Source organism: Neomonachus schauinslandi, chromosome 9 (genome assembly GCF_002201575.2).
Source record: "Neomonachus schauinslandi chromosome 9, ASM220157v2, whole genome shotgun sequence".
NCBI lineage: Eukaryota > Metazoa > Chordata > Mammalia > Carnivora > Phocidae > Neomonachus > Neomonachus schauinslandi.
This window is the reverse complement of record NC_058411.1, coordinates 83,102,153-83,122,143: the sequence shown is the minus strand read 5'-3', so window position 1 is coordinate 83,122,143 and position 19,991 is coordinate 83,102,153. Positions and strand designations below refer to the sequence as shown.

Genomic DNA, 19,991 nt, shown 5'->3' with positions numbered 1-19,991 from the left:
TAGAAGGGATGACAGGCTGGGGCGAACGAGAGGAGGAGAGAGCCAAACGCTACATTGGGTGCTTGCTTGGTCCCCAGACCGTTTAAGGGCCGGGAGAGAGAAGAGCCGACCGAAGCGGAGGCGGCTTTTGGTGAACATCCTAATGCTCCAAGGTGACCGGGTTACCACGGGACTACGCCTGCGCTGTACGGTCTAAAACTCACACGAGGTCGTGACGGCTGGCTTAGGGAGGGGCTGCTGGGTGGCAAAACAAACAAGCACCGCGAGGTTTCGAGGACCCGGATATTCCCGCCCCCAGAGCAGAGCCGGAAGAGGGCGGGGCGAACCGGAAGAAGGTGAAATGCTTTCGGTAGGCGCTCCACGGCTGTGAAGATGGCGGCGGCTGCGTGGCTTCAGGTTCTGCCTGTCATTCTTCTTCTTTTGGGGGCTCAGCCGTCCCCATTGTCGCTGCTCGGTGTAGGACCGGCACCTGTCGCCGCTGCCGACCGATCCAAGTGGCACATTCCGATACCGTCGGTGAGTGTTCACTTCGGAAGCAACTGAGCCTGGAGGAACAAGGGGTGGGGCTACGGCGGCCCTAGGGGTCCATGAAGGTTTCGCAAAAGTCCGCTTCCGAAGGGGTGGAATTACCTGGAGCGTCTGTGTCGCTGGTTAGCAGGGACCCACCTCCATGGAGCGGAAAGCCGTGCACTTCTGTGGGTAGGTTAGCGGGAGTGCCAGGGCCACTTCAGGAGCGGAGAAGAATGGTGGAGCGGTTTCTTATCAGCTAAGTCAGAACTTTGAATGCTTTATTTGAGACGGGAAAGTTGATGAATAGGTAGAGAACGGTTTCCCTTTCAGCCGAAGTTTCACAGAATCCAGTGACCCCGAGTTGGATGAGAGCGATCTGAAATTGGTCTTTCTTTTTTTGCTCTGCACTTTTTTATTACTGGATGATTCTACTTAGGAAGTTGTTTGATTTCATTGGAACTTTGCAGTGGTTATTCTAAGCTTTGCTGTGTGATTAGGAAGCCTAGGCATTTAAAAAATCTATTCTAACATGAGAATGGCTGAAATGGAAGAAATTGTATTCTAAAATTTGATATGGTAAAGGTAGTCTTTCTTTTGGACAATTTACTAGATAGGTTGACCCTTTCTGTCCCCCCACCCCCTCCTTTAAACTTCATTTGAGTAAGAGCTATAGTCCTGCGAGCCAGCAAATCAGATGCACCCAGGAAATGCCAAAAAGCATTTTGTCCTTTTGAAACCACGGTGGCCTTTTTGTTTCATTCTGCTCTGCTCACTGGTTGTAATGTCCAAATCTTATTTGAGCTTTTACATAGCAAGCATTATAGCTTTTGTTCATTTGGTGAAGATCTTCAGGTTCTGACTTTTAGGTGTTGCTGCTGAAATGGTTACTAATTAAATTCATCTTGTCTGCTCATGCAGTAGTTTATTTGAAGAAATGATTGGATTATTCTGAACAGTGATTAGTGAGTAAAGGGAATAAACTTATTAAGGAGTACCTCCCATGAAGATTTAAGTTGGGATTTCTATCAGCTTCTCTCCTAGAGTCCTTGCTTCACGGCTTGCGGGGGGGAAAAGATTGTGTCTGCACCAAGCTACAAAACTGCAGTTTGGATATGGTTGAATTTTACTAAAAGGAAGGATATTGATGTATTTTTTGTTGTTAAGAAAACTAACTTAAACATTTTATAAATTTAGGTTTTTATAACAATTATATTCTGCCTTGGGAATTAAAGTGAGCTGATGCTAATTATCTTTCTCTCCTTTATCTTTGCAGGGGAAAAATTATTTTAGTTTTGGAAAGATCCTGTTCAAAAATACCACTATCTTCCTGAAATGTGAGTTTTTGCATTTCATGAAGTTTTTATTTGAGTTTTTAAGTGATCCTTAAACTTTTTAAATTACCTAGTTTCTATCTCTGACCTACTCTAAACATGAGCTTTAAAATTTCATAGTCTGGCACTATCTAGGCATAAACATTGTAGTGTAATTAAGGTCTTTTCAGTGAGTAATTTTCAGAATACTTGTGTGAACTTTATTTTCTTCTCTTGTTTCTCTGGTGTTTACTATATACAGTTAGACAAATTATGTTGTTTGATTGTCTGCATGGTGTTTTAATCTGTCCTGTGTTAGAGATACCACTGACTTTGCTTTTGTGTGCTTGTTAGATGTTTACTGAACACATGACTTAGGTTTGTCAGACCTTTGGCTCTGAATGAATATGTTCAGTAAACCTTTGTTTACAGAAGGAGTATTTACTATTTGGATCTTTGGAAGAGGAAGCTCAAAGATATTACCAGGGTATAGGGATTATATAGAACAAAACCAGTCTGTCCAGTGAGAAAACCACTGTATCTGAATCCAGAATATCCTGTTGCATATTAAAGAAAGGCTTCCTTTTATTTTTGAAACTGGCTTTATTTTAGGGTAAATGATCACGGATAGCTCTGTTTCGGGATCAGGGATAGAAGTTCAGATCATCCGTGTGTGCTTCTTTGCATGTCTTTCTCCATGAAAGTGCAAAGTTGTAAGTTGTAGTTGGATGATTTTGTTTTAATCATTTAGTAAGTAGTTATTAAAAACCTACTATGTGCCAGGCATTGTTTTAAACAGCAGGGAAGTGATAGAAAAGGCCCTCTCTCTTACTGAGCTTATAGTCTAACAGGAGTGAAGGGGGCCAGTAAAATTTCTATAAAGAATAGACTATGTCTATGAAAATACAATCTCTTGACTGATGACTGAAATTTGGTTTAAATCAGATTACTGAAATAAACTGGTCTGTCTTGTGAGGTTGATGTGCTAGATAAGAGTAACTTTTAGGGATAACAGTATTTGGTTTTTTTGAATAGCCTGACAGCCTGCATGCTGTTCTACCTTTTTATCATGTATAGTCTTTTCTCACCTGTATTTTGATCAGCTGGTGCTTTGCCAACTTACACAAGCTGCATTATTTTGCAGTGTTTACATTTCATTTTTTGGGAGAATTTGAGGCTCCTTAAAAATTACATTGTCTTTCATTTTGTTACTTCTCTGCTTTCTCACATTTACCTTGTCTCTGATTGTATACTTTAGGGCTATCGTATATAGCTTTCCATGAAATTGCCAGGGCCATTTTCGTCTCTTAATGCCATCCATTCAAAGTTCTGAATGGTGTCTTTTAACATACATAGTATTTTTTCAGCCAAGTCTTTCTGCAGATCTTCTGTTTAGGGGATTTTCTTATTGGCTCTGTTGAGTTAATCCCATCTTTGTATGGTTCTTCTGAATAGTTAACAGTGAGATCACAAATACCCTTTTTATCATTTCCATAAATTCTATTTAGCACATCAGAGTTTTGTGTATTTTAATTGACCCTCGTAAAAGTATGTCACTTGAAAATTAATTTGAGAAAACAATTTAAAACAAAGAAAAGGGAAAGGTAATAATTTTAGGTGTGGACCTTTTGTTAAGAACCAAAAATAGATTCCTAGATGCAGTCATGTTTATCTTTGTCACATTTGTATAAGGCAGGTATCTTCTAGTATATTTTCTGTAACACAGCTGGAATCAAAGATAAACTGACTTCCAGGTGGGACAGCTGATCAGTGATACAGTCAGATTTATGCTCTCAAATTTTCAGACTAATGCCTTGGTCCGCTAGAATACTCTTTCCAAACTATGTTTAATTAGTTATGAGGCTCTGACTCATGAGGTTCGTTGAGGCCTCTCTTAAGGTGGGTTTTGGAAAGAGGCTTTCATTTTTGCTTTTGGTCTTCCTGCCTTCCCCAGCCAGGTTTGCTTTTTTCCCTTTTTTCTTTCTGTCTAGTTTTGATATCTTTCAAGGTCTAAGCCATTAATTTTTCCCTCAGTGGAACTCTTTTGAATACTGCCTTATGATGTCCCTAATGTTATTCCTTGTTTCCACCTAGAATGTAGCCTCCTACAGAGTCCTGTTCTCTAGCCTAACAGTGTCATGTAGCTTTGTATACTTAAGTGCTCTGCTCAGTAAGTATTTGAATGATAATAGAAGACTGGTTTTAACTTAGGACTGCTGTATCACTTCCAGGTTTTTTGCAACAGAGAACCAGAAATTGAGGTTTTAAGGCATAAAAGTAGATACATTTAAGCAGGTCAGAAACTTCTTTTGTGAACAACAGTACTTTTATCTGAAGAATATCCACTTCTTTTTACGTATATTACTTCAGTACCTTGTGTTGGGAGAAGAGATGGTCTTTGAGTATCTAAATTTAGCAGGAAAAATAGAATGTGTAACAGTTTAGGAAAAATGCTTTGGGAATCATCTTTATTCACAAAGTTTTCTTCTTTTATAGTTGACGGAGAACCTTGTGATGTATCTTTGAATATAACCTGGTATCTGAAAAGTGCTGATTGTTACAATGAAATATACAACTTCAAGGTAAGGAATATAAAATTAACAGACTTTGTTGGACTTTAAATATCATCCTGTCCTACCTTATAGAGGAAGGAGTGTCATGTAGCTAGCAGGAGAAGAGCTGAAATTAGAATCTTCTGTGCTTCCCAGTTCGCAGACCTACTATGCTAGCAATTCTCAAACTTTTTGGTCTCAACCCTTAAAATTTACTGCAGACTTTGGCAGCATTGAAGGAATGCTGACAGTACTGAATCCCATCTTTGGCCCTCCATTTTGTTTATGTTTGTTTAGTTGCTTCTCTTGTGGGGCTATGTGTTTCAGGCCCCTTGGAGATTATTATAACATAACCTTAGAAATATCCAAAAATCTATTATCAAACTCAACACCCAGAGAACAAATAATCCAGTCAAGAAATGGGCAGAACACATGAACCACATTTCTCCAAAGAAGACATACAAATGGCCAACAGACTCATGAAAAAATGCTCAACATCACTCAGCATCAGGGAAATACAAATCAAAACCATGAGATACCACCTTATACCAGTCAGAATGGCTAAAATGAACAAGTCAGGAAATGACAGATGCTGGTGAGGATATGGAGAAAGGGGAACCCTCCTACACTGTTGGTGGGAATGCAAGCTGGTGCAGCACTCTGGAAAACAGTAGGGAGGTTCCTCAAAAGGTTGAAAGTAGAGCTACCCTACAACCCAGCAATTGTACTACTAGGTGTTTATCCAGAGGATACAAATATAGTGATTCGAAGGGGCACATGCACCCCAGTGTCTATAGCAGCAATATCCACAATAGCCAAACGAAGGAAAGAGCCCAGATGTCCATCAACAGATGAATGGATAAAGAAGATGTGGTATATATATACAATAGAATATTACTCAGCCATCAAAAAAGGGAAATCTTGCCATTTGCAACAATGTGGATGGAACTAGAGGGTATTATGTTAAGTGAAATAAGTCAGTCAGAGAAAGACAATTACATGATCTCACTCATGTGGAATTTAAGAAGCAAAACAGAGGATCATAGGGGAAGGGAGGGAAAAATAAGATGAAATCAGAGAGGGAGGCAAACCATAAGGCAAACCTTTTTTGTTTAAAGATTTTATTTATTTTTATTATTTGAGAGAGAGAGAGTGGGAGAGAGCATGAGCGGGGTGAAGGGTAGAGGGAGAAGCAGACTCCCCGCTGAGCAGGGAGCCCAATGCGGGACTTGATCCCAGGACTCCAGGATCATGACGTGAGCTGAAGGCAGACACTTAACCCACTGAGCCACCCAGGCGCCCAACCATAAGAGACTCTTAACTCTAGGAAACAAACTGAGGGTTGCTGGAGGGGAAGGGGTGGGGGGCTAGGGAAACTGGGTAATGGGCATTAAGGAGGGCATGTGATATATGAGTACTGGTATTATATAAGAGTGATGAATCACTGAACTCTATCTCTGAAACCAATAATACACTATATGTTAATTAATTGAATTTGATAAATAAATAAAAAATTTTAAAAAGGGGGAATGCCTACCAAAGCCAGGATTGGGGGAGGCTTGTTTTGGCCTTCCATGAATCTGTTAGAGAGAACATAGTCTTTACCTTTCCTGATGCACAGATGGTGCCACAAGATCTAATTAATGATTAGCTGTTAATTAGGTGCATGCAAGCTCTTTGCAGGTGCATGGGAATCCTTTGATCTCACTACAGTGCACTCCTATGTGTCCGCTCACTGTATAATATCTATTGACTAAGGTCTGGATTTTGCAGAGAATAACTCTGCAACTGCTGTGAATTGTCCTCTGTCCATTTTCCTCCCCGTCAGTAAGTTACCCTGAATAAAACTCTGCATAAACTGTAGAGAGTTGCCTCCTTCGTTTTCTTGTCTCAAAATACTTTCTCAGTTTGTGGAATACTTTATTGTTCCTCCTCCACCTTCTTACGAGCACATATACTAAAATTGGAACAATACAGAGAAGATTAGCATGGCCTCTGCACAGGATGACACCCAATTCATGAAGCATTCCTTAAAAAAAATTACTGCAGTTCCCAAAAAGTCTTTTGTTCATGTGGGTTACTGTATTAGAAATTAAAACAGAAAATACAGATATATGTATTAATTTATTTTAAGATAGCAGTAACAAGGCATTGCATGTTAATACAAAAATTTTTTTAATGAAAAATAATTTTTTCCAAAAAAACACAGAAGTATTATTTTGTATTTTTGCAAAGCCCTTCATTTAATGTTGCATATAATAGAAGACAGCTGAATTCTTATATCTTCGTCACTCAGTTTATTGTGATATATTATTTTGGTTGAAGTATATGTACAAAATATGGCCTCATACAGATACATAGTTAGAAAAGGGAATGATATTTTAATAGTGTTTTCAGATAATTGTGGATAGTGTTCTTTGATTCTATACCAAAACATAACAAGTAGAGTTTCTTAAAGGTTGGTGGCAATGTGGAATCTGAAACCATATCAGTGAACTTTATTCTTACTCTTTTGTATTTAAATAAGTTGGTGTGTCATGCACTTTGGTCTTTTATCTGTGTCTGATTTTGGTTATTTCAAAAATACTGCTTGACTGAATTTTATAAAACTTTAAAATACTAACTCATTCTACAATTAAGTTGAAATTATATTTTTTTTTGTTTTTTTTTAAAGATTTTATTTATTTGTCAGAAAGAGAGTGTGCACAAACAGGGGGAGGGGCAGGCAGAGGGAGAAGCAGGCTCCCCGCTGAGCAGGGAGCCCTATGTGGGGCTCAGTCCCAGGACCCTCGGTTCATGACCTGAGCCGAAGGCAGATGCATAATGACTGAGCCACCCAGGCATCCCGAAGTTGTATTTGCTAATATTACCCTCCTGTCACATCAGAAACTCCTTCTTAAGTATTGGACACTGTTAAGCTCATTGTGAGGAAGAACAATGTGAAAGCTCAAATTTTATCATTGGCAAAGAGTACTCTCGGTTGTCTTCCTTGAAGTAACAGCCTCCCTTTGCCCATTTTCAAGAAAGTATCTCCCAGATAACTAAATCTGAATTACTGTAGTTTGTCAGTTATTCTTTTTTTTTTTTTTTGTAAGATTTTATTTATTTGACAGAGAGAGACACAGCGAGAGAAGGAACACAAGCAAGGGGAGTGGGAGAGGGAGAAGCAGGCTTCCCACTGAGCAGGGAGCCTGATGCAGGCTCGATCCCAGGACCCTGGGATCATGACCTGAGCCAAAGGCAGACACTTAATGACTGAGCCACCCAGGCGCCCCTTGTCGGTTATTCTTTCAGGCAAATGAAAAAAGTGGATAGTTCAGGTTATAAGTCAAAACAGTTGTAAAGTGTTTTATCTCATTTATAATATTTTGCATATTTCCCATTTTGTCTCATAGAATATTAAAAAAATGCACAAACTCAAAAGTCCAGATTTAATAACGTTAATAGTTTTTACTGTTTCATTAAGGACATTTTTATGTAAAACTGGCTTTTTTTTTTTTTTTTTTTTTTTTAATAATTTTTTTTTTAAATTTTTTTTTTTTTTTTTTTTTTTTTTTTTAAAGCTGTATGTGATCGATTGTGATGACTACTGGTACAATTAACCGACTGAGCCACCCAGGCGTCCTGACTACTGGTACAATTAGATGCCACTGCCTTGGTTCCTGATACAGGGCAGCAATTTTACCTATCATTACTTTTGCATTATCAGTACAAGGGAAATAGCATATTATTTTATTATTAGTAGTGTAGAAATAGTTTTAGTACACTGTACTTGGGCACTGAAGATATATGGCTCCAAGATGGATATTTCAGGCCTTTTCCCATCTGTTTCTAGTCTCCATTTATTTCTTTTTTCCTTTCTGAAGATGTTCTAACTGGTCTTTAAAAAATGTCCACCATCCAGTTGGTTTTTCAAACCTTAAGCATTTTGATTTCTGCCTTGTGTTAGGGTTTTACATTATCTTTTTTGTGGTGTTGGTGATTGTTTTTTGCTTTTGTTGTACAACATTGGATAGGAGTGGTAGGGAGAGGAAGACTAAAAGGACTGAAGAATTTAGAGAGAAATGATAATATGTCCAGAGTATAGTTTGAAGCATTATTGATCTTTTCCTCTTAATCACTAATTGAATTTACAGTTAAAAACTTCATACATTTGGGGCATCTGGGTGGCTCAGTCGTTGGGCATCTGCCTTTGGCTCGAGCCCTGCATCTGGCTCCTGCTCAGCGGGATGCCTGCTTCTCCCTTTCCCACTCCCCCTGCTTGTGTTCCCTCTCTTGCTGTCCCTCTCTCTGTCAAATAAATAAATAAAATCTGGAAAAAAAAATTATCTTCTTAAAAAAAAACCTTCATACATTTGATACTTGGAATAAACTGGTCAAGAGCTTAGCAGATCTGGTCTTTATAGGTAAGATAAGTTAAGAATGTAAAAATTATGTTGGGTTGCCACAGGACAATTATGGAAATGACACGCAGATAATTGGAGATGTAAAACTGGAGCTTAGGAAAAAAAGGAGATTAGGCATACAGGTATAGGAGAAAAATCACAGAACTGATAGATGCAGCCACAGAAATGATGAGTTTTTTCAAATATCAACAGTGGGCTATGAATAGCTACAGCAGTTTTGTGCTCTATCTTAGCTTATGAGCACAAGTATATCTTTTTGTTGGTGTTGGCAGTTTAGTTTATTAACTCTTGTAAATATATTTTCTTGTGACAAAACCTTCTGGACTCTGACATTTTCCAGATCTTCCTAGAATTTTTAGAAGAAGTCCTCTTTGTGAGCAATGGACTAGAATTCTGTACTTTAGAGTCTAAAACTGTGAGATTCTTGGATACTATTACACAGTTTTTATCTGATGCTGTTAACTTTTAAAATAGCAAATCCAAGCATGTATCTGTCCTATAGGCAATCTATTTGTTATCTTCTAAATACCTTACTTGTGAAAAGTAAGTTGTATACTTTGTATTTTTCTGTTTTTATAGGCAGAAGAAGTGGAGACATATTTGGAAAACCTTAAGGAAAAAAAAGGTTTGTCTGGGAAATACCAAACATCATCAAAGTTGTTCCAGAACTGCAGTGAACTCTTTAAAACACAGGTAATGTTTGATAGTGGTTGGAGAGAAATAGAAGAGGTGAAATGTGTAATATGTGTATTTTTGGTGATTCCCCATTTCCCACTTCCCAATTCTTTGTTCTTACGTAACTAACTTAGAAGCATGTTCCAAAGGTGCATAGTCAGCCACTTAGTATTTATCTCATTAAAAAGAGGATGTGCTTTCTTTCGTGTGTAAAAAGCAAATCCCTAATTTTTTTTATGTTAGAAAAAAAAATTTGCCACCATCTTAACCATTTTTAAGTGTGCCATTCAGGGGCATTAAGTACATTTGCATTATTGGGCAACTATCAATAGCCATCTCCAGAATTTTCATCATCCCAAACTGACACTTCATAACCTTTAAACAATAACACTCCCCTCCCCCCATCCCTGGTAACAACTCTTCTACTTTGTCTCCATGAATTTCAGTATTTTAGATACTTAAAAGGAGTGGAATCATACAATATTTGTTTGGCTTCTTTCCCTTGGTGAAATGTTCTCAAGGTTCATCCATATAGCATGTATCAGAATTTAATTCTTTTTTAAGGACAAATTGTGTGTGTGTATATATGTATATACATACATACCATATGTGTGTGTGTGTGTGTGTGTATATATATATTCAGCCACTGATGGGCATTTGAAACATTCAATTTTCAGTTCTCTTGTCATCTCATCTAATTGATACGTTCTCAGAAAAATCAGTGTTTCTAGATTTTATTGCTACAGATCTGAACTCAAAGAGTTGAATTTCACACCTTTTCTTTCTTTTTTTTTTAAAGATTTTATTCATTTATTTGAGAGAGAGAATGAGAGAGAGACTGCACAAGAAGGGGTAGGGTCAGAGGGAGAAGCAGACTCCCCGCTGAGCAGGGAGCCCGATGCGGGACTCGATCCTGGTACTCCAGGATCATGACCTCAGCCCAAGGCAGTTGCTTAACCAACTGAGCCACCCAGGCACCCCCACACCTTTTCTTGAGTAAAGGAGAAGAGTTGAATAATGTGTGTTTTTAATGCTTACACATATGTAATCATGTAAGTGGAATTTATATTCTGAAATTTTTTTTCGTAGAAATAGGATCTAGCATCAATTTTTTGATAGAAAAATTATACATTTTATGGGTGTTGAAAATAGTTATTGTTAACTATAGCCTTTTTGTCCTTACTGTGTTTATTGCTTTTGAATATTTAGCAAATTGCCTTGTAGAGGCAGAGTTCACCAAAAGCTAGGTTTTCTGTCCAGTTACTAGAAGTAAAGTTGATTTATAAGAAGGCCTTAACTTAATAATTAGTGATTGATAAGCAAATGAAGTAACTGATAATTGAACTATAACAATTGATAACTGAGTTCTTGTTATAGCTTAGATTTTATGGATTTGGAGGAAAAAGAAGATACCTTTAAAATGGTGGAAGAATAAGAAATCTAGAAACAGTGGAATGTTGAGTAAGCGGCTTTCTGTTAGTTTTCTAGCCTGGGAGGATTGATTGGCCTTTCTTGGATTTGATCACGGGAAGCTACCTGTTGTATACTGTTGCCCAAGGTTCACTTTGAGATCTGCTATAATCTTTCCAGGGTCTTGGCATATACCCCTATTGGTAAGCTTACCTCTCCTCCTCCAGTCTAATGTAAATACGTGTCCTAATTATCAGGAAGGAGAATGCCTCATCTGCTGATAACTGATAAGAAAGGTAATTAGTGTAGTTTTTTTTAGGCATGAGTGTGTGGTGGTGGAAGGAGCATAAGAGTTAAAAATCCTACGTTCAAATCCCATTTCTGCATCTAAAGCTTTATAATGTTGAGCCATATTTTTCTCATCTGTAGCAAGAGAGGGAACCATAAGATCTCTCCATCCTAAGCATATACCTTCTATTTAAGGTTTTTTTTAATTCTTAAAAGAAAAATTGAGTGGCCAGTTTAGTCTGATACTATTTTTTAGTTCTCTGCAGGGGTTTGTTTATTCACTTGTTTATGGTTAATTGGAAATCTTTTGTCTGTCGGTGCCATATTATTTACTGTTACAGTAAGTTTTGCTTTAACCATTTCTGTGCATTTTGAACTATGCTTTTACTATTATACTTCTTTAATGTTATGTTTCTTTCATAGAGCTTTTCTGGGGATTTTGTGCGATTGCCTCTCTTAGGAGAAAAACAGGAGGTAATTGTTTTCATTGTTAGATATTTCTGAGAGTGAAGTAAAAATTCTGAATTAATTTTCCTTTTTTAATGTTTAAAGGCTAAGGAGAATGGAACAAATCTTACCCTTACTGGAGACAAAACTGTAAGTATGGTAGGGAATTTGGGGCATTGAGCACATATTTCAGTTTTCTTAGGTTTATGTGTTTTGAATTATCTTGGTATCGTACCATTTAAAAAAGAAACTTCAGAATGGAAGTTTAAACACCATGTTGGGGTGCCTGCCTGGCTGAGTCAGTAGAGCATGTGACTCTTAATCCTTGGGTTTGTCAGTTTGTATCCCACCTTGGGTGTAGAGATTACTAAAAAAAAATAAATGAACTTTAAACACCAAAATGTTAAAAATGGTTGTTGTGGATAATATGAGCGATTTTTATTTTATGTGTTTCCTGAATTTTCCCTATTTGCTACAATCTGTTGTTTTTGTAATTATCACCCGATAAATATGACTCATAAATAGGAAGAACCTTTTAAGAAAGAACCTCAAACTCCATCTAAAGTTATCTTATGATAGAATATAAGTGGAAGAGAGTTTGGAAAATTGAAATAAGATTGAAAATGATAAATATGCCTTTATTTTCATAATTTACTTTCTAATTCACGATAACTAATTCCTCAAAACTTTACCTCTTAAAAATATAGAGGAAATAAGACTGTTAACCATGTTGGATCATGCTTTTTACAAAACTGATTAAAGTTTTAGATTTTATAATTACTTTATTCAGACATACACATCTCAGAATTCAGCCTTTTAAAACCTATAATTCGGTGTTTTGTATAGTATATTCACAAGTTGTGCAACCACCAATCAGGATCTAATTTCATCACCCCAGAAAGTCACTGTTTTGAATATGGCAAAGCCATTAGTGGTCACTTTTCTTTCCACCCTTGTCCCAGCCCTAGGCAACCACTATTCTGTCTACGAATTTGGCTGTTATATTCATTTTTATATAAATCGAATCATGCAGTTTGTGGTCTTGTGTCTGGCTTCTTTCACAATTTAAAACTCTGTCTTAACTTTTACTTCCTTCTTGGGCAGAACCTTAAGGTCAGTCAGAGGTGAGTGATTAGGGCCTTCTCAGGCCTCTCTTAAGTGTATGTATATAGCTCCGCATATATGTGCACAAATCTGCATGTGCTTGTAGCCTTGTAGATTTTCAGGAATATTTTTGGAGCTTTTCAAAGCCCCTATGGTCATCTCATTTCCAGTTTTTCCTTTTAAGTTTTTAGTCAGCCTCTTGATAGCCCAGCCTACTAACATCAGCTGGGGGGACAGTTGTGATCTATCACAGTTGCTGTTGAGTGCCTTTGACAGTGTCCTGAGTATAGGATCCTTTCCACTGAATGAGGCTGGATTAGGTCATATAAAAGATAAGACCTGGGAAAGGAGCTTTTCAGCACCTGCCAGAAAGTTTTAGGGCATCTCCAAACTTGTTCTGTTTTTTCCAGTGGCTGCCAAACTGCTGTTTTTCACAGCCGTTACAGTTGCGAGAACTTTGGTTTTAAGGTGCTTGGAAGAGGGAGATGGGATTAGGATGAACAAAAACACCACAGGCTTGCTTTTCTTAATGAGACCCAACTGTTTTTCTTAAGGTAACACATTTAGGGTTGGCACAAGTCTTTAGCTAATTTCTGGACTTGCAGAAATGTTGATTTAGATAATTTTTGCCCGTGTTCTTGTTGCTTTTAGGGATGAGTGCATTTTCAGAGGTCCTCATTCTGCCATTCTGGAAGTGTCCCCACTTTTCCTGCCCTGACTTACAGTTTATAGAATTTTAACCTAAGGATGAGTTTGGCACTGCAGAACTCATTACATTTTTTTTTTTTTTTAACAATGTTGGTTTTTTTCTTATTGCTAATCTGTTCAAAAATTTAGAAAACATACATAAATGCAAAGAAAATAATTATCTGTAATACTACCACACACTGATAGAGTTTAAATATATTTACTTTATAGTTTTTTGTCTCTGAGCATGCTTATATTTATTTAATAATGGGAATCCTACAATTTATATTATGTTGTAACTTTTTTTTTTAGCTTGGCAGTGTAACATGGACATCCTTCCAGTTTAGTAAATATCGTTATGACATCATAATTTAAGTCACTGCAGAGTATTTCATTGTATGAATACATTGCAGTTTGTTAGCAAACTATCTGTTGTTAGACATTTATGTGTTTCATTATTTTGCAATTTTAAACAGCACTTCAGTGATTAATTGTGAAGATTTAAAAAAATTTTTATATTCTGATTTCAAAAGACTTCCATGTTGGCAAACATGTTGCTTATATAACTTAAAAGTAAAAATCCCTTGTAATTTTATTTTCTAGCAGTTCAGTGTGATTACACAGAACACATGCATATTGACCAAAGTGAGATCATATTATATATCCTGCTATGTAATTTTTTGTTTTCACTTAATAGATTGGTACATTGAGTGCTATTTTACTTTTTTCATGGTTGCGTACTATTTCATTTTATGATGTATATTGTTTTGTTTCCAAATTCATAATGTGTAGCTGTATCTATGTGCACATTTTTTTTTTTTTAAAGTAGGCTTCGCACTGGGGCTTGAACTCAGAACCCTGAGATCAAGACCTAAATTGAGATCAAGAGTTGAACATGGTTAACTGACTGAGCCACCCAGGCACCCCTGTGCACTTTTATAATATTTTCTTAGCCTAAAATCCTAGAGGTGGAATTGCTAGGTCCAAGTGTATGCACAGTTTATAAGTTTTTTTTTGTATTTTGTAGTGTACTCTAGAGAAAAATTATAGCAATTTATTGTCCCAAGAAAATTGGATTGAGTTTCCCTCTTTGCTCACAAACAGTGGCTATTATAATTTAAAACAGATTTTATGCAGTTTGTCGGGTTAAATTGTTGTAAATTGTATTTTTAAAAAATTACTGTTGAAGCCAGATATTTATTTTGTGTATAGCATACTTTTATTTTTTTAAAGATTTTGTATTTATTTTTAAATAATCTCTACACCCAACAATGGGCTCGAACTCACAACCCCAAGATCAAGAGTCACATGCTACACCAACTGAGTCAGCCAGCCTGCCCCTGTGCAGAGCATACTTTTAAATTCTACTCAAGGCTTGAGCCCTGTTCCTAGTGATTAAAGCTGGCTGAAAGATGACCCTGTTGAATATCACAAGTAATATTTAGAGATATTTAGTCAGATTGTAATAAAAAGTCAGAGATTTATCTGTCCTTTGATCATTCTACCTGAAAATTGGGCCTAAGAGAATACTTTAATAATCCTTTATTTATTCATTCATTCATTCATTCATTTATTTAAAAAGATCTTATTTACTGGAGATCGAGAACGAGCAGGGGGAGAGGGAGAAGCAGGTTCAGGGAGACCGACATGGGGCTTGATCCCAGCACGCTGGGATCATGGCCTGAACTGAAGGCAGATGCTTAACCAACTGAGCCCCCCAGGCGGCCCTGATAATGCTGTTTAAAGGGCAGTCACAAGTTCAGCACTACCCCCTTTTATTAAAGCTCTCAGAAAACATGTTTTTTAGACAAAGGGGCCTTTCTCTGTCCTTTTTTCCTAAGAAGATTTAATGTCTTTATTAATTCAGTTTTATGGTTTGATTTAAGCAGTAATGTGATATATTTACCACTGTAATGTTTTTTAAATTAGTATATTTTCTTTTTTAGAGCAGCTTTAGATTCATAACAAAATAGAGCAAAAGGCAAGGTTCCCACATAACTCCTCCACAAACACACACTCAGAGTCCCCCACCATCCCCATCTTGGACCAGCCAGTGTGGCACATTTGTTACAATTGATGAATCAGCATTGACACATTGTTATCAACCAAAGTCCATAGTTAACATAAGTGTTAGTTCCTTTTGTTGTATAGTGTTTTTAATCAAATGTAAAATGACAGATAAACACCATTATAATATAGAGAATAGCTTCATTGCCCTAAAAATCCTCAGTGCTCCCTCCATCTAGTCATCTCTCCCTTCAAGCCCCGGGCAGTCATTGATTTTTTCTTTAAAGATTTACTTATTTGAGAGAGTGGGATGGGGGGTACAGAGAGAAAGGGTAAGAGAATCTCAAGCTGACTTCCTGCTGAGTGTGGAGCCCCACGTGGGGCTCAATCTCATGACCCTGAGATCATGACCTGAGCTGAAAACAAGAATCAGATGCTTAACTGACTGAGCCACCCAGGTGCCCCTGACAGATTTTTGTTGTTTTCTTTTCCTGTCTCCATAGTTTTGCATTTTCCAGGATGTCTTATAGTTGGAATTGTGTGATATATAGCCTTTTCAGATTGGCTTCTTTCGCTTAGTATTTTGAGTTTAAGGTTTCTCCATGTGATCTCATTGCTTGATAATTCATTTCTTTTTAGTGCTAAATAATATTCCATTACTTGAATGTACCACAGTTTATTTTATCCATTCACCTCTTAAAGGACAATTATGAAGGAGCTAGTAATAGTACCTATCATATGTGGTTGTTGTGAGGATTAAGGACTATAATGTTAAACCTGTGAGAAGAGTGCTGGGCATATCTTTTAAGATTCTTAATTGGTATTATGTTCTCAGTATTCTGAACTAGACTTGTCAAAGCTTGGTTACCAAGAGAAAACTTGGCATATGGTTATTTTTACAGGCTCAAAATATGTATATCCCAGAGTTAGATAAAATTAGTACCAGAGCAGCTTATTACGCCAAATTAAGTTTTATTGGTTAACGCACATGTAAGTTCAGGGAAAGTTCAGTTAATTATGGGTAAAGGGGGGTGCCTGGATGGCTCAGATGGTTAAGCGTCTGCCTTCGGCTCAGGTCATGATCCCAGGGTCCTGGGATCGAGTCCCGCATCGGGCTTCCTGCTAGGCAGGGAGCCTGCTTCTCCCTCTGCCTCTGCCCCTCTCTCTCTCTCTCTCTGACTCTCATGAATAAATAAATAAAATATTAAAAAAAAAAGAATTATGGGTAAAGGACATGATGTACCTATAACTTTGAAGCTTTAAATTTTTCTCATAAATTGCTCCTTAATTTTGTCAGAAAGGGGCCTTTAGGCAGAGATAAATCAATATGTGATTCAGCATGGCATTTATGTTCTTAAGTTACTAAGATAACCTAGTAAATGTATTATAGCTGTAGAATCATTTAATCTACTTTGACACTTTGGATTTGTATCGTGGAATATAATTTTTTTTTTTTAAAGATTTTTTATTTATTTGCTTGACAGAGAAAGAGAGAGCACAAGCAGGGGGGGCGGCAGGCAGAGGGAGAAGCAGGCTCCCCACCGAGCAGGGAGCCTGATGTGGGACTCAATCCCGGGACTCCGGGATCATGACCTGAGCTGAAGGCAGTCGCTTAACCGACTAAGCCACCCAGGCGCCCCTGGAATATAATTTTTGAACTCTTGTTTTGGCTTTTTCTTTTTTTTTTTTTTTTAAAGATTTTATTTATTTATTTGAGAGAGAGAATGAGATAGAGAGAGCATGAGAGCGGGGAGGGTCAGGGGGAGAAGCAGACTCCCTGCTGAGCAGGGAGCCCGATGTGGGACTCGATCCCAGGACTCCAGGATCATGACCTGAGCAGAAGGCAGTCGCTTAACCAACTGAGCCACCCAGGCGCCCTGGCTTTTTCTTGGGTTGTAGGATAATTTGAACATTTGAGAAAACCTGTGGCTCCACGGGAAAACACAAATATGTAAAATCTGTTATTCACATTGAGGGGTTTCATAGATCAATGAAGCTTACCCAAAGGTGTCTGGGTAAAAGTTTCTTTTAATTTTAAGACCAGAAGGTAATAAATTATAAGTCTAAGTAGCAATACCTCCTTTCACACAAGGAAGAGGCCAGTAATTTTCTGTGTTTATCTCCTTAATCTTGGTGTTTTAGTCTTGTGGTTGTGAGGGTCCATAGTCCATCTAGCAAGTATGGCAACAAATCTTTTGAAGGCTTTTTGCTTGGGCTATGTATAAACTGACTGGCCTTGGAACAGATTCTTCCCAAGTGACTAGTTTTGTAAACATGGAGGCTGTTCCCTCCACTTCCTTTATTATGAGGGACAGTGATTCCACATAGACTAGCCATGATTAAATTTTTTTTTTTAAAGATTTTTTAATTTATTTTTGGCAGAGAGAGTGTACAAGCAGGGGAAGCAGCAGGCAGAGGGAGAGGGAGAAGCAGGCTCCCTGCTTTTTATCAAATGCTGAGCAGGGAGCCTGATGTGGCAGGGAGCTCAGTAGGGAGCCCGATGTGGGACCCTGGGATCATGACCTGAGCCAAAGGCAGACACTTAACCATCTGAGCCACCCAGGTGCCCCAGTGATTAAATTTTTGATAAATATGTGAGTACTTTTCAGTAGAAATTCTGGTAGTCTTGAGAATGACATTGAACAAAGGGAATTAAATTCAGGAGTTAGTGTTTATAATATAATTCACTGTCAACATGGGCGTTTTTGTTTTGAGGTGATTTAAATCTTACTTTATCTGTGTAAAATATAACCAAGTATCCTAGCATGGCTTAATGAAACAGATTCAATTTAGTAATTTTTAGCTGAGGTTTTCCTTGTAAAAAAAAAAATATGTTTATACGTGATTTTTGTGCATAACAAGATATAAAGTGTCCTGTCTTTCAGTAATTTGTAGTCTAACATACTTTATTGTATGCACTGTAGGCCTGTTTGTTTTGTTGTGCCTACTCTTTTAATGAATCAAAGTGAAGAACTCAGCTGTGTTTCTGGGCACATTCCAGAAGACGATTTTCATATTAACATGTGCTCTTAGTTCTTAAGATTTGTAGATTGATGTCTTTTTTTTTTTTTCTCCAGGCAATGCATGATCCACTGAAAACTTGGCAAGATGCACCATATATTTTTATTGTACATATTGGCATTTCCTCCTCAAAGGAATCCTCAAAAGAAAATTCACTTAGTAATCTTTTTACCAGTAAGTACATTTTGTTCCTTTTTACCATTCATCTTATCTAGTTGTGTCATGCGTGATGGGTAGTGTAAAATTGCTTTAATGAGGGAATAATTAAGAATGTTGTGAGGGTGCCTGGGTAGCTCAGTCCGTTAAGGGTCCTGGGATCGAGCCCCCCGTCGGGCTCCTTGCTCAGCAGGGAGCCTGCTTCTCTGCCTGCTGCTCCCCCTGCTTGTGCGCTCTTTCTCTCTCTCTCTAGCAAATGAATAAATAAAATCTTAAAAAAAAAAAAAAAAGAACGTGTGTTGTGTACCAGACACAGTCTTAGGCACTTGACTTAACGCTTTCTTGTTATGTATTATAGATACCAGACTCCATTTTCCCTTCATTTGATCCTCCTACTTTTAAGATTCATAATTGGTATTATGTTCTCAGTATTCTGAACTAGACTTGTCAAAACTTGGTTACCAAGTCAAAACTTGGAAATTTTTGAATTAATTGACTTTGGTAATTTTTTAGTGTCTCAGTTTTTCTTAGTATTCTCCTTTCTGCTCTTACCCAGTTCCTGGAATCATCTCTTACTTGGAATTTCGTGGTCACTTAACTAACCAGTCTTATTTTCTGTAGTTTCTTTTTTTATGTTTCTTCCTACTTTGTAGTTTTCTTCCCTCCCCTCCTTTTTGGAGTAGAATATTGAATGAAACAATGATGATGACCATCCTTATCTTGCTCCTGACTTTATTGTCTCTCTTAGCACATTTCACCATTAATTATGTTCACTGTGGACTTTTCAGAATATTCTGTGTTTGGTTAAGGATGTTTCTTTCTTTTCCTCATTTACTAAGTGTGTTTTTCTGCCTTTTTTTTTTTAGTATGGAGAATGAATGCTAAGTTTTATCAAGTGCTTTGATTGTATTGATTAAAATGATCATATAGATTCCCCCACTAATCTGTTTATTGTTGCATTATATTAACCGATTTTTCTAATGTTAAACCATTCTTGGGGGCACCTGGGTGGCTCAGTTAGTTAAGTGTCTGCCTTCAGCCCAGGTCCCTGGGATCGAGCCCAGTGTTGGGTTCCCTCCTCAGCGGGGACTCTGCTTCTCCTTCTCCCTCTGCCCCTTTCTTGCTCATGTTCCCTCTCTCTCTCTGAAATAAACTAAATAAAATCTTTAAAAAAATTTTAAAAAACCCATTCTTGAATTTCTGAGATGCCAGTATTTGGTCTTGATACACAAACACACACTCATATACATATATACATAGCTGACTTGTGTTTTACAGGATTTTATTTGGAAGTTTTGTTCATAGTAAGATTGGCCTATAATTTTCTTTTCTCATACTGTCATCTATGGGTTTTGGCATCCAGGTTATGCTGGTCTTATTCAATGAATTGGAGAATGTCCCCTATTTATAAAATTCTG

General features: G+C 37.5%; 1 protein-coding gene and 1 pseudogene across 5 annotated transcripts in view; both read left to right on the top strand.

Annotated features, from left to right (window-relative positions):
* The first annotated feature begins 322 nt into the window (after positions 1-322).
* TMEM87A (transmembrane protein 87A) overlaps positions 323-19,991 on the top strand; it is a 43,928-nt gene continuing 24,259 nt past the window's right edge. For 4 of the 5 annotated variants that reach the window (XM_044918373.1, XM_021695625.2, XM_044918372.1 and 1 more), the window contains exons 1-7: positions 342-516; positions 1,784-1,844; positions 4,317-4,402; positions 9,358-9,471; positions 11,575-11,625; positions 11,704-11,748; positions 18,474-18,591. In XM_044918373.1, coding sequence (XP_044774308.1) covers positions 373-516; positions 1,784-1,844; positions 4,317-4,402; positions 9,358-9,471; positions 11,575-11,625; positions 11,704-11,748; positions 18,474-18,591 — 619 coding nt within the window. In that variant the 5' untranslated portion in view covers positions 342-372. Of the gene's footprint in view, positions 517-1,783; positions 1,845-4,316; positions 4,403-9,357; positions 9,472-11,574; positions 11,626-11,703; positions 11,749-18,473; positions 18,592-19,991 lie in introns of all 5 variants that reach the window. The other variant, XM_021695624.1, reaches the window with a different exon arrangement.
* Positions 6,311-6,410, top strand: LOC123325783 (annotated as a pseudogene).